This window comes from Erpetoichthys calabaricus, chromosome 2 (genome assembly GCF_900747795.2).
Source record: "Erpetoichthys calabaricus chromosome 2, fErpCal1.3, whole genome shotgun sequence".
NCBI classification, from domain to species: domain Eukaryota; kingdom Metazoa; phylum Chordata; class Cladistia; order Polypteriformes; family Polypteridae; genus Erpetoichthys; species Erpetoichthys calabaricus.
The window spans coordinates 148,103,569-148,121,527 of record NC_041395.2 but is presented as its reverse complement, the minus strand read 5'-3'; the positions used below and the strand labels follow the sequence as shown (position 1 = coordinate 148,121,527).

Below are 17,959 nucleotides of genomic sequence, written 5' to 3'. Positions count from 1 at the left end.
TTACTTTAGCTTTACTATTGAATTTAGGAGGAGAAACTTAACAGCTAAAGACTTGTCCTTCACACAGGTTATTTCTTTCATTTAACTCTTGATCGATAAACAGAAACTTAGGTTAAAGCCAGTGAATGTATTAACATAACTACAAAGTTGCAAGTAATACTGTTCTCAGAACCAAAAATAAAAAATGTTTGATTCCCTTAGATTGAGGCAATACTTTGTCCTGATTACTTTGAAGCAGCTTTTTTTTTTGGCACACCGGAAATAATGTTCAGTATGCTTACTAGACTTTTTGTCCAGATACTTTTCCTTCTCTTTGCTTTTAAAACATTATAGATGCTAGCTGTACTGTGGTTACACTCATTTTAGGTGTTTCACATAGGGATATACTGAATGTTTTGCCACTGATAAATATTTCGGCAAAAACTGGCACATTTGGTGTTCATCTAAAGGACTAAAAATGTGACTCTGTTTCCATTGCTGTCTTGTGCCTAGTCATGGATGACATTGTTAAATATTGCCCTTCTGTTTTGAGATTTTTTTAAAATACATATATTCTTTGTAAAGACTGACTTAAAAAATGAAATGATTTTTCAACAACCTGTAGTTTTTAAATTATTTTTCATTGAAAAGCATAAATAAAAAAAATGAAACTTTTAATTTAGACCTGAAGTTGCGCAAAAAAAAACAATTTCTGAAATTAGTCTTTGGATAGGAATTTTCATTTCAGTGCATCTCACACACATTAGAACAGTCGAGATGAGAACAAGCCATTCAGCCCAACAAAGCACACCATTCCTATTCACTTAATTCTTCTAAAATAACAACAATTCTAGTTTGAAAGTTCTACTGTCTACCACACTACATACCACACTACATGGTAGCTTGCTATGTGCTTTTTTTAGCCTGGAGACCATAACCATAAACAGTACTCCACGTAGGCCTCACCAATGTGTTACATAGCTTGAGCATAACCTCTTTGGACTTGTACATCGTGCTATGTAACCTAACATTCCGTTAGCCTTCTTAATGGCTTCTGAACTCTGTTGGGAAGTCGATAGTTTAGAGTCCACTATGACTCCTAAATCCTTCTCATAAGGTGTACTTTCAATTCTCAGACCTCCCATTGTGTATTCAAACTAACATTTTTGCTTCCTACTTTTAATACTTTACATGTGCTGAAATTAATTTTCATCTGCAACAAATCCGCCCAAGCCTATATACTGTCCCAAGTCCATTTGTAATGATTCAATGGATTCCTGATCATCTTCCAGTCCACCTATCTTGGTATCATCTTAAAACTTAATAAGCTTATTACTTATATTCCTTTTCAAAACATTTATATATATTTAAAGTAGCAGCATCCCAAGTACTGACCACTGTGGAATACCACTATTAATGTCAGACAATTATGATAGGTTTCCTCACATCGTATTGCTCTGCTTCCTCTGTGTCAGCCAAACAGTTACCATCTTTTGCTAACATAAAAATTACATCTGATGGGCAGTTGGTGACCAGTCAATAGCTTTCAAGATAGTCATGTTGCTTGTATGTGTGTTTTTCTTTTTCATGTGCACCTTGCTGGATTTAGTACAGTACCATGTCCAGAACTTTTATAGACAGTCTTCTGCTCTCATGGTCCAGAATATGATTACCTTTTGGAGTAAAGCTCCAGGCTACACCCTCAGAAATAGGGGTCCTGCTTTAGAGCAGGCAGGAAGTAGGCAGAGAGAGGTTTAGTGTTTACAACAGCTTGTGAAGGAACGATGGACATTTTACCTTTGGTCTCTTGGGTACACACAAGTCCAAACTTTTGCTGATAGATACATAGTAGATCAAGATTGGCAGTGATTGAGTTGTGGCATTTGTTTACTGACCAAGTGTAGCAAACGGTGCAATGCTGTCCTCACCATTAACAGTATAATTCAGTTGCAGTTGATGTGGTCTTGTCAGGTGGTAGACTGAAACGATGTATTCCAAAAAGAGGTCCAGTGAACTTCACTTGTGTGAATGTGAAACGTCAGTGAAGAGGGGGCTGCAGATGCAAAATTTTATTTTTCGTGCTATAGAAAAGAGGGCAGTGCCACATTGATGACGTAGATCATATTGACAGCAATCCTTAAATTGATAAGAATTTGCCCATCATAAAATGAGATAACACTGCTAGATGAACAGCTGTGTTACAGAGAAATTATCTTAGTCTGTATAAAAACTATTATTAAAGCCTTTGGAAAAAACCTAAACGCAAACTCCACACTGAAAATACTGTAGTGCTCAAGCATACTGCGAATGATCTGTTATGAGTAACTAAATTCATCCTTTGAATTTGAACTGCTTATTATGTGTGTTTTCTTTGCCCGGCATACTATATATAATATTATGAAATCTACTTAAAGATGATGCAAATATGTTTGTTAATGCTCTGTTTTCTGATGGTGCATTAGTCTTTATTCCTTGCCTGAATTTTCTTTTTGTTTTTGTGTTTTAATTTTTGTTTGTAATAGGGACAAACTCTGAGCAGTCAAATGCATCTGAAACAGAATCTGATCGAAAAGATGAACTAAGTGATTGGTCACTTGCTGGGGAGGACCATGATCGGGTACCACGGCAACATCGTGATAGCAGGAGACGTCCAGGACCTGGAAGAGGGCGTGGAGGGTCTGGATCCAGGGGCAGTGGATTAACACGAGGGAGTGGCACTTCCTCCATCACTTCTGGTACTGTTAATGTTAATTTTACATTAAAGCTGTGTGTTTAATCGGTAATTGTAATTTCCAGTCAGTGGCAGATCCTGAACTGCATTGATGGGTTAAAAAATGAATGTTTTTAATGTTGATGATGAGAGTACTAGCAGTGTTACTAGATAGGTTGAAAACTAAGTAATTGAAGTAGATTACAGCGTTAATGTTTGCAGTGCAAGGCAATTTTTATGTCTGTTATATGACAATTGGTATGTGATTCATAAAAGCAGTGTTAATGTGTGTGTTGTGCCATCTGTTGGAGTAATGGAGACATAGAGACTGGACAGATACACAGACAGCTATCCTCCTTATTCCCTTTTTTTTTTTAAGATCATGGGTAACATCTGCTATCACCCATGTGTGCAAGTGCTTCCCATTGGCCATTTTACCATTACCTGGCAGCATGGACTAATTAAACTAAGGGTACCTTGATGCCTGTCCACTTGTACTTTTTTATTTCTCCATATTTTTTACCCTGTATTTAGTTATTATTTCACTTTAAGTTCAGGGTTGTTCACCTAATGTGTATATCTTTACCTTTATAAATTTTGCTGATTGCATAATAGGACACTTTCTTTGTCAATTAATATATGTCAGCATGTGCTTGTCAAAAATTTAACAGTATGTTTTCATTATGCAAGTCACTGATAAATATTAATTCAGTATAACAGAAATCATTCGTCTGTTAGCTTTCAAAAGAGCTCTTGTATGTTACTGGAACAAACAGATTGTGAGTAATCAAATTAAGAATGCTGAGCTGTGAGACTTTAGCTGTTATTAAAAGAAAAGAATCTCTCCATTTTTTTAATAATATTTATTCCAAAATGAATGCTGCTTCTGTGACATCAGACTTTGAAGTTGAAGATTAATCCATTGTTTGTGAATTTGTGTAAAACCCTTTATTGTAGTGGTTTTGGGGAGCTACATAATTGCTGTTAAGACTGTTAATGCTTAGCTTGTACAGTGCATCCGGAAAGTATTCACAGCGCATCACTTTTTCCACATTTTGTTATGTTACAGCCTTATTCCAAAATGGATTAAATTCATTTTTTTCCTCAGAATTCTACACACAACACCCTATAATGCCAACATGAAAAAAGTTTACTTGAGGTTTTTGCAAATTTATTAAAAATAAAAAAAACTGAGAAATGACATGTACATAAGTATTCACAGCCTTTGCTCAATACTTTGTCGATGCACCTTTGGCAGCAATTACAGCCTCAAGTCTTATTGAATATGATGCCACAAGCTTGGCACACCTATCCTTGGCCAGTTTCGCCCATTCCTCTTTGCAGCATCTCTCAAGCTCCATCAGGTTGGATGGGAAGTGTCGGTGTACAGCCATTTTAAGATCTCTCCAGAGATGTTCAATCGGATTCAAGTCTGGGCTCTGGCTGGGCCACTCAAGGACATTCACAGAGTTGTCCTGAAGCCACTCCTTTGATATCTTGGCTGTGTGTTTAGGGTCGTTGTCCTGCTGAAAGATGAACCATCGCCCCAGTCTGAGGTCAAGAGCGCTCTGGAGCAGGTTTTCATCCAGGATGTCTCTGTACATTGCTACAGTTATCTTTCCCTTTATCCTGACTAGTTTCCCAGTCCCGGCCACTGAAAAATTTCCCCACAATATGATCCTGCCATCACCATGATTCACTCTAGGGATGGTATTGGCCTGGTGATGAGCGGTGCCTTGTTTCCTCCAAACGTGACGCCTGGTATTCACACCAAAGAGTTCAATCTTTGTCTCATCAGACCAGAGAATTTTCTTTCTCATGGTCTGAGAGTCCTTCAGGTGCCTTTTGGCAAACTCCAGGCGGGCTGCCATGTGCCTTTTACTAAGGAGTGGCTTCAGTCTGGCCACTCTACCATACAGGCCTGATTGGTGGATTGCTGCAGAGATGGTTGTCCTTCTGGAAGGTTCTCCTCTCTCCACAGAGGACCTCTGGAGCTCTGACAGAGTGACCATCGGGTTCTTGGTCACCTCCCTGACTAAGGCCCTTCTCCCCCGATCGCTCAGTTTAGATGGCCGGCCAGCTCTAGGAAGAGTCCTGGTGGTTTCGAACGGTTGATGGAGGCCACTGTGCTCATTGGGAGCTTCAAAGCAGCAGAATTTTTTCTGTAACCTTCCCCAGATTTGTGCCTCGAGACAGTCCTGTCTCAGAGGTCTGCAGACAATTGCTTTGACTTCATGCTTCGTTTGTGCTCTGACATGAACTGTCAACTGTGGGACCTTATATAGACAGGTGTGTGCCTTTCCAAGTCATGTCCAATCAACTGAATTTACCACAGGTGGACTCCAATTAAGCTGCAGAAACATCTCAAGGATGATCAGGGTAAACAGGATGCACCTGAGCTCAATTTTGAGCTTCATGGCAAAGGCTGTGAATACTTATGTACATGTGCTTTCTCAATTTTTTTATTTTTAATAAATCTGCAAAAACCTCAAGTAAACTTTTTTCACGTTGTCATTATGGGGTGTTGTGTGTAGAATTCTGAGGAAAAAAATGAATTTAATTTATTTTGGAATAAGGCTCTTAAACATAACAAAATGTGGAAAAAGTGATGCGCTGTGAATACTTTCCGGATGCACTGTATATTAATTTTTGAATTAGGCACTGAATTGACTGTACCTGCAGCAAGGTTATTATAGTTTTGCCTTTTTGTAGTAGTTTTTATTTCTATATTTTTCCTGACCTTACTTGGAAATTCAGTTTAGTTTTAGTTTTCCTTCATTGTGTATTTTTAGTTTTAGTTTAGTTTTTATATCACAAAAACATTTCTATTTTATTTTTATATATATTATTTTCAGTTTTAGTTTTAGTAATTATGGCATGGAGCTCCTACGGAGTTTAGTTTTGTGTCACAATCAGACAGAACTGTACACTTAACAGATTTGGATATGAGTTTAATGTTAGTGGAAGCTTACTACACTGCCTGGTTTACTATCTGGTTTTGTTTTTGTCTGATAAAAACATAATCAAAACTAGAGACTGAATATGAACAATTTTACACAATTTTATCATTTTTTAAATATTTTCTCATGAAAATCACAGGGGCTTAGGAAGAACAGGGCTCTTAGACTTGAATGAGTATGCAGACCCCACCTAGCTGTATTGAGGGAAACAAAGAACAACAAGCATGTATGTTTTATCCCAAACCAAAGCCTTTCTCTCTTAACACTGCAGAGGACACAAAACTAATTTTCCTTAATTGCTAGTAATGCCAGTAAGGCACATTACCACAGGCAGAAATTTGGACGTTCACATAGAAAATGTAATTTCTATACCACAGTCATCGTGTAGCGCCTTTCAGAAGGGATCTACTACCGAGAGATAATCCAAATACATTTTAGCTGCTGTTAGTACTACTTACCTGTTGTGTTATACCGCCTTTAAAATGTAGTTTACCCGAAACCATCTCCAGTAGTGCTCAATGTATCTTTACTTCTTAAAATGTTAATGTGTTACTGTTTAACACTAGAATTACCAGAGCCTACGAAAAAACTCGTATATCCGGCCCACCTTAAATCGCTTCTTAAATCCGTTCACACATCTCCGCCAGCATCCTTTATCCTCTAAATGTGCTGATAAAAGACAAGCTGCCAGCAGCCGGCTATTCCATCCCCCCACCGAGTTAGAACGTGAGCGAAGTTTTCCCAGCTCATGCCTTGATTGATTATGTGGGAGTGAAGTGGAGTTTTACAGTGGAAATAAGAGATTGTTATTCTAAAGTAATCTGTGTAAACACATTGTTAAAACAGAAACTTTGTCATGTTTTAGTAATAAATGTTACAAAATGTAGTAGGCATAAACTATAGAATGTGTAAAGCCCGAGTTCCAAAGATCAAATAAACACTTTTACAAAAGCTTCAAGGACGGTACAATAGCCTCCGTGGCGTAGCGCGTTAAGATTTGCCTCTTAGAGCACAACAGCTCTGCCGCCTCACAGACCTGAGTTCGATTCCCCGCTGGGGATAAAATATTGCTTTTTTTTTTTTTCTTTTTAACCTCAAACGGACATAAAATTTATAAATTGGTATGCACTGTCAGTTAATGTGAAAATATTTTTTTAACAATTGAGACTGCAATTAACAGGAACAACTGTCCTTATAACTGTTATTTTTAAGATTTATTATTAATCAAGTGCATGTGTGTACTGTATAATATTAACAAAAAGAGCAGCTTACTACTGAAAACGGCAAATATAGGAGTGAGTGGGGATCGAACCAGGACTCTTGATTACACTTGGTTTGTGTCTGTACTTGCGCTGTTACTTAGAGAGTCAGATCAGGGGAGGGGTGATGTTAGAGCGGGTGAGCTCATTCAGTGCTGCAGAAACAACGCACGTTGATCTTTTTTTTTTCTTTCAGTACATGTGCCTGTTTATTTATATATCTCTGCCTGTCTGTCTCTCTATTACGCAGTGCTCGTCTGTCTGTGTGTTATGGATCTTAAAAATAACAGTTATAAGGACAGTTGTTCCTGTTAATTGCAGTCTCAATTGTTAAAAAAATATTTTAAAAGGAGCATCCCACATGAAAATATAACGATCTCATTAACTGACAGTGCATACCAGTTTATAAATTTTATGTCCGTTTGAGTTAAAAAGAAAAAAAAAAGCAACATTTTATCCCCAGCGGGGAATCGAACTCAGGTCTGTGAGGCGGCAGAACTGTTGTGCTCTAAGAGGCAAATCTTAACGCGCTACGCCACGGAGGCTGTTGTACCGTCCTTGAAGCTTTTGTGAAAGTGTTTATTTGATCTTTGGAACTCGGGCTTTACACATTCTATAGTTTATGCCTACTACATTTTGTAACATTTATTACTAAAACATGACAAAGTTTCTGTTTTAACAATGTGTTTACACAGATTACTTTAGAATAACAATCTCTTATTTCCACTGTAAAACTCCACTTCACTCCCACATAATCAATCAAGGCATGAACTGGGAAAACTTCGCTCACGTTCTAACTCGGTGGGGGGATGGAATAGCCGGCTGCTGGCAGCTTGTCTTTTATCAGCACATTTAGAGGACAAAGGATGCTGGCGGAGAGGTGTGAACGGATTTAAGAAGCGATTTAAGGTGGGCCGGATATACGAGTTTTTTCGTAGGCTCTGGTAATTCTAGTGTTAATAACTTACAGACTACATTTTATTTTTTTCCCTTACACTCAGTGAGCGAAGCCACTGGGTAATCAGCTAGTTTATTACTAAATTTTGAAAAAGTTTCTGTTTTAACAATGTGTTTATACAGATTACTGTAGAAACGGAACACACATGAAATGCACGTGTTCCAAATAACGATCTATTATTTCCACTCTAAAACTCCAGCAGTTCACTCATTCCCAGATAATCAAACAAGGTATGAGCTGGGAGAATTTTGTGAATTTTCTGCGATGGTGGGGGGATGGAATAGCCGGCTGCTTGTCTTAGTCGGCACATTTACAGGACAAAAGACGCTGACTGAGAGGTGCGAACGGATTTAAGGTGGGGCAGATTTATGAGTTTTCTCGTAGGCTCAGGTAATTCTAGTGTTAAAACAGCTTCTTTTTTGATTTCTAATGGAGACATACTTTTCTGTCAGTGAGGCTTTTTTTCTTTCAGTACATGTTCAGCTGGACAGCACATAAAGTAGTGGCCAAACGTTTTGGCAGTGACACAAATGTGTTTTGCAAACTTTTCTGCTTCCTGATTTTCATCTTTTTTTTTTTTTTTTTACATGTTTCTATGGTATACTGAAGAACAATTATAAACATTACATTAGTTTCAAAGGCATTTTATTGGCAAATACATCAAATTCATGTCAAAAGTCAATAACTTCTGCAGTTCGCTCTGCCATGGTGGATGGATATCAGCGTCTGGGCCAAATCCTGACTGATAGTGATCCGTTCTTGGCTTTTTAGTGCTTAGAGTTGAACACAATTTGTGGGCTTCTGATTGTCCACCAGCTTTTTGAGAATTGACCACAGGCTCTCAATGGGATTAAAAGTTTTCAGTGTTATGGTCTCTGAGTCACTTCATTGTCACTTTTGCCTTGTGGCATGGTGCTCCATCATTGTGGAAAGTAAACAGATCATCACCTTATTGCACCTGTATTGTTGGAAGAAGTTACTCTTGTAGAACGTTTTGATACCATTCTTTATTTATGGCAGTGTCCTTGGGTAGAATTGTGAGTGGATCCTCTTCCTTAGTTGAGAACCCCACACATGGATTTTCTCAGGATGTTACACAGTTGTCACAACACAGGACTCATGGTAGCATCCACCTTTTCCTTCTCCAGACAATTTAATTTCCAGATGTCCCAAAAAGAATTTCAGTCTGTCCTTGATCTTTTTCTTGGAAAGAAATGGCTTCTTTGCTGCCTTTCTTGACACAAGGCTGTTGTCCAAAAGTCTTCGCCTGACTGTGCTTGCAGATGCACTCACACCCACCTGCTGCCAATGCTGAGCAAATTCTGCATGGGTGACAACATGATTCTGTAGCTGACTTCTCCGGAGGAGACAGTCCTTGCGTTTGCTGAATGCTTTTAGCTGATCATTTTGTGCCAGGGCCAAAATAAATGAAATTGTTTTTGTGATAAAGTTCACTTTTTATGCTAATAAAGATCTTTGCAATGAATTAATATGCATGTATTCACTCTACACAATAATATAAAAACAATGTGAATTGCCACTACAAAAACTAAAGTTGCAAATTTTGCAAAACACAACATTTGTGTTACTGCCATTTCTCTCTAGGCACAGGATGAATGCTCAGGTTCCCTCTTCTTGTTTTATCACTCCACTTTCTTTAATGTACAGTGGGGCAAAAAAGTATTTAGCCACCAGTTGTGCAAGTTCTCCCACTTAAAAAGATGAGAGAGGCCTGTAATTTTCATCATAGGTATACCTCAACTATGAGAGACAAAATGAGAAAAAAAAATCCAGAAAATCATATTGTCTGATTTTTGAAGAATTTATTTGCAAATTATGGTGGAAAAAAGTATTTGGCCAATAACAAAAGTTCATCTCGATACTTTGTTATATACCCTTTGTTGGCAATGACAGAGGTCAAATGTTTTCTGTAAGTCTTCACAAGGTTTTCACACACTGTTGCTGGTATTTTGGCCCATTCCTCCATGCAGATCTCCTCTAGAGCGGTGATGTTTTGGGGCTGTCGCTGGGCAACACGGACTTTCAACTCCCTCCAAAGATTTTCTATGGGGTTGAGATCTGGAGACTGGCTAGGCCACTTCAGGACCTTGAAATGCTTCTTACGAAGCTACACCTTCGTTACCCAGGCGGTGTGTTTGGGATCATTGTCATGCTGAAAAACCCAGCCATGTTTCATCTTCAATGCCCTTGCTGATGGAAGGAGGTTTTCACTCAAAATCTGACGATACATGGCCCCATTCATTCTTTCCTTTACACGGATCAGTCATCCTGGTCCCTTTGCAGAAAAACAGCCCCAAAGCATGATGTTTCCACCCCCATGCTTTTCAGTAGGTATGGTGTTCTTCGGATGCAACTCAGCATTCTTTCTCCTCCAAACACGACGAGTAGAGTTTTTTTTTTCATATGACCATATGACATTCTCCCAATCCTCTTCTGGATCATCCAAATGCTCTCTAGCAAACTTCAGGCGGGCCTGCACATGTACTGACTTAAGCAAGGGGACACGTCTGGCACTGCAGGATTTGAGTCCCTGGCGGTGTAGTGTGTTACTAATGGTAGCCTTTGTTACTTTGGTCCCAGCTCTCTGCAGGTCATTCACTAGGTCCCCCCGTGTGGTTCTGGGATTTTTGCTCACCGTTCTTGTGATCATTTTGACCCCACGGGGTGAGATCTTGCGTGGAGCCCCAGATCGAGGGAGATTATCAGTGGTCTTGTATGTCTTCCATTTTCTAATAATTGCTCCCACAGTTGATTTCTTCACACCAAGGTGCTTACCTATTGCAGATTCAGTCTTCACAGCCTGGTGCAGGTCTACAATTTTGTTTCTGGTGTCCTTTGACAGCTCATTGGTCTTGGCCATAGTGGAGTTTGGAGTGTGACTGTTTGAGGTTGTGGACAGGTGTCTTTTATATTGATAACGAGTTCAAACAGGTGCCATTAATACAGGTAACGAGTGGAGGACAGAGGAGACTCTTACAGAAGAAGTAACAGGTCTGTGAGAGCCAGAAATCTTGCTTGTTTGTAGGTGACCAAATACTTATTTTCCACCATAATTTGCAAATAAATTCTTTAAAAATCAGACAATATGATTTTCTGGATTTTTTTTCTCATTTTGTATCTCATAGTTGAGGTATACCTATGATGAAAATTACAGGCCTCTCTCATCTTTTTAAGTGGGAGAACTTGCACAATTGGTGGCTGACTAAATACTTTTTTGGCCCACTGTAAAAGCTGATACCTCCTCAAGTAAAGTAGTAGTTTAAGTAAAAGAAACACTACAGCTTCAATACTTTGAAGCTTAGAAAAGCAGATCAGTTTTTGATTCAACCAAATTACAGATCACTGATCAAGTCATCTGGGGCCTCATGCATAATGCCGTGCATAGAATTCACAATAAAACATGGTATATGGACAAAAGTAAGAATGTGTGCACGCACAAAAAAATTCAGATGCAGAAAACCATATGTAAGCCAACTTCCACACTCTTCCGCTGTGAAGTTAAAAATAAATAACAGTATGCCAATCACAAAACCCCTTATCACCTTGAAAGAGCAATGCCATTTTAACTTTGTTAAACCATGTGAATTTTTTAATTAGTAGGCATGATAGCTGCAATCATGCCCTGGAATTCAAGCACTATCCAATCAAAGCCACAAACTTGGAATGAATTATGAATTCTATTCTGTCCTGTGTCTTGTGTATACATTATTCAGTATGTTGGAGTTAAATAACCGTGCTTATTCTTTAGTCAGTTTTGCAAGAGTTGCTAGCAGTGAGAACCCACCCCCATAATAGTTATTCTTTATTTTGCATCATTTGTGGATAGAATTGAGAAATCTATGAAAACATTTTTTGTTTATGGAATTATTTTATTGCTTTATCATTTCAGTTTTTAAAGATCCAGACAGCAACCCTTACAGTGTATTGGATAACACAGAAACTGATCAGACTGCAGATACAGATGCCAGTGATTCTCACCAGAATGCCGGCCGGCGACGCAGATCACGTCGTCGCCGAACTGATGAAGATGCAAGTCTCATTGATGGAATGACAGAGTCCGATAGTGCTTCAGTTAATGAGAATGGCATAGGTAAGTAAACAATGGAAAAATAAATACTATGGCTGTCATTATATTATGCATATTTTAGTTTACTGTAATTTTTCTGTTTATAATCTAGCTTTGTTCATGGAATAAACTCAAGTTAATTTTTATTTACTCATTTATTATAAGTTATATGAGCATTGTTTAGTTGATAATGAGGACCTATAGGAGCAGTGCAGAATGAATTTGAAATGTTTTGCACTTCCTGAAATGTAAAAAAAAAATTCAACTCAGTATTGTGAACTTCACAAATAAAAGTATTGTTTTCTTTTTGTGAAACTTGGGATGTTAAAGTGAACAGTAAAACCTATAAAAAAAAATCATATTAAAAATATGTAACCAAAGTAGAGGTTTCCATGAATTTCCTTTTTTTAGATTATTTGGAAGGAAAATACCAGCGGCGTAATCGTAGTCGTAGGCGACGTATGCGCAGTCAGGCAGAAGACAGGCAGCCAGGTAACTAAGGAAGAAGACACACAGCACCTTAAAATAGTGTTCATTGATGTTTTAGTACAACTTTTCCAATACTGAAAAAACTAACCATGTGTGCATTTGGTTTTTGCAAACTAAACAGCAAACTAAAAACTTAAGTTTAATTAACCCTACACAAGATTTCAGAACAGTTTGGTTTATTTCAGGCACTGGTTTTACTGTACTATCAGTTTCATGATCACTAAAATGTGTTTTTAACTTTCATACTGAATGTCTCTTATAAAAGTATATTTTTAATAACAGCTGTCATATATCCACCTCCCATTTAATAAAGATTCAAGTAACTTTTTTTTTTCATTTGTACATTTATAAAAATGCAAGTGTTAGGCTTAATTATGTATTATAAAACATGAAACTAACTGGTTAAGATTTTGGTGAAAGAATCGAAGGTAGCATTAAAAAATAAAAAAAACAAAAAACTCTTTTTGGGCCAAATGAGAGAGTTCATATTTTTCTATGGTCATCCTTTCAGTTATACCTGGAAATATTGGTATAGAAATGTTAAGAAAATTACAGTAGGCTTTACGAGAGGGCTGAGTAACACTGTATATGAAACATACATTAGCATGCACAAATAACAGTGGCCTACTAGTGAGTCAATTGAAATCTTTTAATTCCATATTGTCTGCAAAGAATAATTTTCCTTCTAAGTGGTCTAGAGAAAAAGGTGAGGTAAATATTGTTCGATTTGCTGGTGTTTTCTGCATTTTGCAAGGAGTAAGCAAAAAAGGTCAGAAATTAAATATTTTTATTTACTTTTTTGGTGAAAAACTTAATCTTCAGTTTAGTATTTCCTACTGCTTAGAATATACATTTCATTAATAATAAAAATATATTTTTCAAAAAACTATACATTTCACTGTAAGCAGCATTATCATGACGTTAAACACGATAATAGTTTATTTTGCCAGCATGACATGTTTATTGTAATACCATAGCTTTGAGCTGACATTGATGCAAATTATGGACACTTCCTGACATTTTTTTTTAATTGTAAAGAAACTTGTATATCGGCAAAGCGGTCACAAAAGTGTGCCTAACCTTGAAGCTGTGTCTGCACACTCACACACAGACTTAAATAAATAACCACCACCAAAGAGGAATTCCAAGCAATTACAGGTAGGACAATTGAATTTAAACTACTATAGCATTTCTGAGCAATAAGAAATAAAAGACTGACTGGTGGGACAAGCTGCCCAACTTTATCCCTTCTTCGAACCCTCACCTTTTAAAGAGAATATTCTGAACACTCCCCTCTTCAAGGGTTGCCTATACCCAATATGCTTATTAATGCAGTGTTGATTCGGGGGTTGGTAATGTAATAAAGCAACTGTATTGCTTTTGTATATTTTTATTTATTTGGCACATGACTTTTACAACCTTGCATGTACAGGAAATACTCAATACAAATATCAATGTGTTGTCTTATCCATTCATACAATAATATGAGATGTCATGCACTTAATTACAGATGTAGGCAAGTTTACCTTTCGCAAAGTGAGTATTGGGAGTCTTCTAGATTTGTACATGGAAGTAATTAACCTTAGGTATCATTTTGGCTTGTAATTACAGCACAGCACAAACTGCGAATAAAATAACATTTGTTATCTCACCGTCATGAGTCTTAGACTTTTTTAAAATCATTAATACTACAAAAACAGAATACAGTGCTTAATTGAAAGGCACGTAAAGTAATACTGCAAGGGTACATTTTGTTCAATAAAACAACAAAGTTTACATGATTTCACAGATTAACTCTTTTAGGTATTTATTCTTTCAGTTGTATTCCACCACACCATCTCCATGTCCTTAACAGCCTCATCTACTATATTGGTCTTTTTGTCATTGTGCTGACAGTCTTCATGCACTACTACCAGCACCTGTTGCTCCACTGACATGAAGGTTATTCCCTTCGTTTCTCAGATTTGCAGTCTGTGGTTGATCGATTGTTCAGTACTCAACTCAGAAGAACTTTTAAATTTTGCTGTGAATGTGCATTAATCTGGATCAACCTATCCAGGATTGTGTGAGCCAATTGAAATCCGATGTTCTAGAATCATCTAATCTGCTGCTGCAAAATCTTGCTGTTGCAAGCCAGAATTCATTCCAAGATCTAGAATTATGTTCTCTCTCTTTCTGGATCAGGCCCAGCTCAGTTACTGACCTTTATTTTAACCCTGAACTCTTAAAATGTTTTCAAAATTAAATTTAGGGTGGTGTATTTTCCTACAAAGCTACAAGGATAACAAATGTTTAAATGATGGCAAATAATCTTAGTTGTGGCATACAAACAGACATCTTAAAATATGCAAAATACTGAAGAGAGAAACTATATTATTAATTTCAACTGCTTCTGCCAAAGCATATTGACAGCTTTGCTTTTGAAAGATAGGGGGAAAATGAAAGAAAAGCGTTGCCAGAAGCAAAATATATGTAGAAAGCACACCATGTAATCAGTATTTGTTAATGATGAGCACAGCATAGAAAACAAGCCATTAAAATGATTTAGTGTCAGTATTTGCAGTAGTAAATAATGAAGAAAAGCTAATGCAAAGTATAAATATTTGACAGCATAGTTTAACTGCAAAATACAAAGGTTTATACCACAAAAATTTGGTTTTAGCTCCTTACAATATAGTAGTAAAACTGAAATATTTATGTATAAAATGAAATGTTGACCACATACTAATATAATGTAATACTACTTTACATTTAACACATGTGGGTAAAGTTAAACTGGTGGTGATTTTTTAAAATCTGAAACTGAATTGTAACAATATCAGAAGTGAGGTTTGTGAAAGAAATTGCAAATAACAACGCAAGGGCAGGTGATTCTTAAAATGTGGTCCTGCTGTAGTTCTGTGGTTGCAGATTTTTGGTCCAGCTTTTTTCTACTTATTTTTTGTTTTTCAATTATACCAGTTACTTCTTATTAATAGATGAGTTTATTTAAAAAAAATACTTAACGCTTACTGCTACTGAATCTGTAGAGTCAGAAATGCCAACATATGTGATTGTTAATGAAAGTCTTTTTTTCCCCCCTCAGTTCGTTCACTAGGTTTAAATTAATTTACTTTTTAAGGGTTTTCCCTGCTCTGCTTAAATCAAACACAGAATATCCAACTGTGGCAGCACAATTTTTTTGGTACCAAGTTTAAGACACTAAAATTCTTTTTGTTTTTTATAAATTAAATCTTGGGCTTTTTTTTCTACATTTCTGACTCTATATCAAGATCAGAAGTAAGACAACTTAAATATAAGGAGTTCAGTTAAAATCAGGAATTTTCCTCTAATTAGGAAAGTTACTGGAGCAAAAACCAACAGCTGTCAAGAACCTCCAGGACCACGCTTAAGAAGCACTGCTCAGCTAGGAGACTTAGGCACTCACTTCCTTTTCAGCATCTTGATTATGTGTGAGTCGTTTTATAGCTTGGATGCAAGAGGTGGGTCCATTTACTTGAGACTTTTCTTAAGATACTTTTCGCACGCATGCTTGTGCATGTAGCATTCTTAACTTTGTCTATGAAGTTAACTAATCTATTTTAAAGCTGTAATTTTATGCATACTGTTTGATAACAATTACTGAGTTATGTTAAAAAAAATCAGCATTTATGTAAGTAGTAAATACAGTCTTAAATTCTTTTTTTTTTATGTTTTAGTGACGGTAGCTGATTACATATCACGTGCTGAATCACAGAGTAGACAACAAAACACGGTGAAGGAGAATTTAACAAAAAAGTTGGTAAGACTGTTAAACAAATCTAAACTGTAAATAGAGCAACTGAAAAAAAATCAACATTTGAATAAACTCTTTGGATTATTTCAGATATTTCTGCATTGTCTGAGCTAATTTTAATCTTTTGATGTTCCATATTCTGAGTACAGCATTAATAGTTTCTGATGGCATAAGTGCTACTCAAACCTGAATGATACAGTGGATTTTCTTTAAATTATTTAGCCTTCTGGTGTTTTTTAATTTATTTTTTATTAGCATGCAAATAATGCTAGTTTATTGTGGTTAATTTTATATTCAACTGCTCATTAAAATATTTTTATTTAAGTAGCACCTGAGTCCAAAGCAATTTACAAAGTGCAGTTTATATAACTTCACCTTGTGGTTTTGTAAGGGAAACAGTAAATCAGTGCTTGAGACCAACACCAGAAACCTTGTTGTTTTAATGTCATGGATTTGTGTTTTAGTTTTCAATTTGTATTTCTGAATTAGGCACAAGGTGATTTAATTGAAGAACATAGTTCCTCAGGAGCACCCATGAATGGCCCTGGCAACAATTCTGGTGATGAAAATGAAGAGTTTCAGCACACATCCTCAGAAGGAGACCAGAAAGTGAATTTGGAGGATGATGAAAGTACATCACAGCCTGTTCTGAATGGAATTTCCTAAACACCCATTTTTAAAATACATTTCACTCTTCACAATAGTGCTTGTACAAGCTTGCCAAAGATAGAAATATGAACTGCCAGATTTTATACTGCACTTTTTAGTTCCTTCATTATGGAACAAAATAAGGGGATACATTTTTAATAACATATTACATCTAGTATGTTTATAAAAACATTATCAGATGATGTGCCTTTGGAATGTTAATTGAAGGTTAAAGAAATGCTGGATATAGGTTTTTTGTTTGTTTGTCTATTTTTTGTATTTTGAATAATTTAAAGTTGGGAATGATCCCCTGATACTCTAATGTGGTATAAGAAGCATTAATGGCTTTTGTTAAATTGTAATATGCAACCACTTCTTCATATGAGGAAATCTATGAAATGCAGTCTTGAAAAAATATATATTTGCACTGAACTGTAACTTTCCCTTTAGAATGTTTAGTCTAGATACAGGTCTATTTTACAACTTTGTTGTCATTTTTTAAATGCTGTATGTAAGGAAAAATTGCAGAAAAACTGGAAACTCTGTAGTAGATTAACATTGGCAGTGACTGTTTTGATAAGATACTTTGGGGTTATTTATTTAAATATGTACAGTATTTAAAAATAAAACGTAGCTTTTCAAATGTTCAAACACTATGTTTCAAGACAGATTCAATCAAACTACTGACAAGATCAATTTCCAGGTATGTGTATTGTTTTGTTTTTTTTAACTTTGTTTTCTTTTGTGTAAACTACATTTAAATTCTTTTACTTTTAAGATTTGTTTTCATTTTGGTTGTTTGATGTGCAATATGTTTTGTATGCAGGTAGTTCTAAAATAAATTTTGATCTTCCAATTTTTGATGTAAATTGTATGTCTCTTTCAGTTTCCGTTTAAATAGGTTTGGTTAAATCAGTATCACCGATTTAACTTGTACCAACTTTTTCAATTACAGAATTGGGAGTGACTGGGTGCTTACCTCTGGTGCATCGATTGCTTAGTAGGAACCAGCTGTGGGTGGGCCTCCTGTCCGTCATAGGGTGTACTCATACACACACTGGCACTGATTCATACAGAAACCATTTAAAGTCAAA

At 36.4% G+C, this 17,959-nt stretch overlaps 1 protein-coding gene across 3 annotated transcripts in view; it reads left to right on the top strand.

Moving 5' to 3' along the window:
- fxr1 (FMR1 autosomal homolog 1) overlaps positions 1-17,721 on the top strand; it is a 128,959-nt gene extending 111,238 nt beyond the window's left edge. For 2 of the 3 annotated variants that reach the window (XM_051922212.1, XM_051922210.1), the window contains 5 exons: positions 2,502-2,714; positions 11,777-11,977; positions 12,365-12,445; positions 16,141-16,223; positions 16,707-17,721. In XM_051922212.1, coding sequence (XP_051778172.1) covers positions 2,502-2,714; positions 11,777-11,977; positions 12,365-12,445; positions 16,141-16,223; positions 16,707-16,883 — 755 coding nt within the window. In that variant the 3' untranslated portion in view covers positions 16,884-17,721. The remainder of the gene's footprint in view (positions 1-2,501; positions 2,715-11,776; positions 11,978-12,364; positions 12,446-16,140; positions 16,224-16,706) is intronic. The other variant, XM_051922211.1, reaches the window with a different exon arrangement.
- Positions 17,722-17,959: the final 238 nt, after the last annotated feature.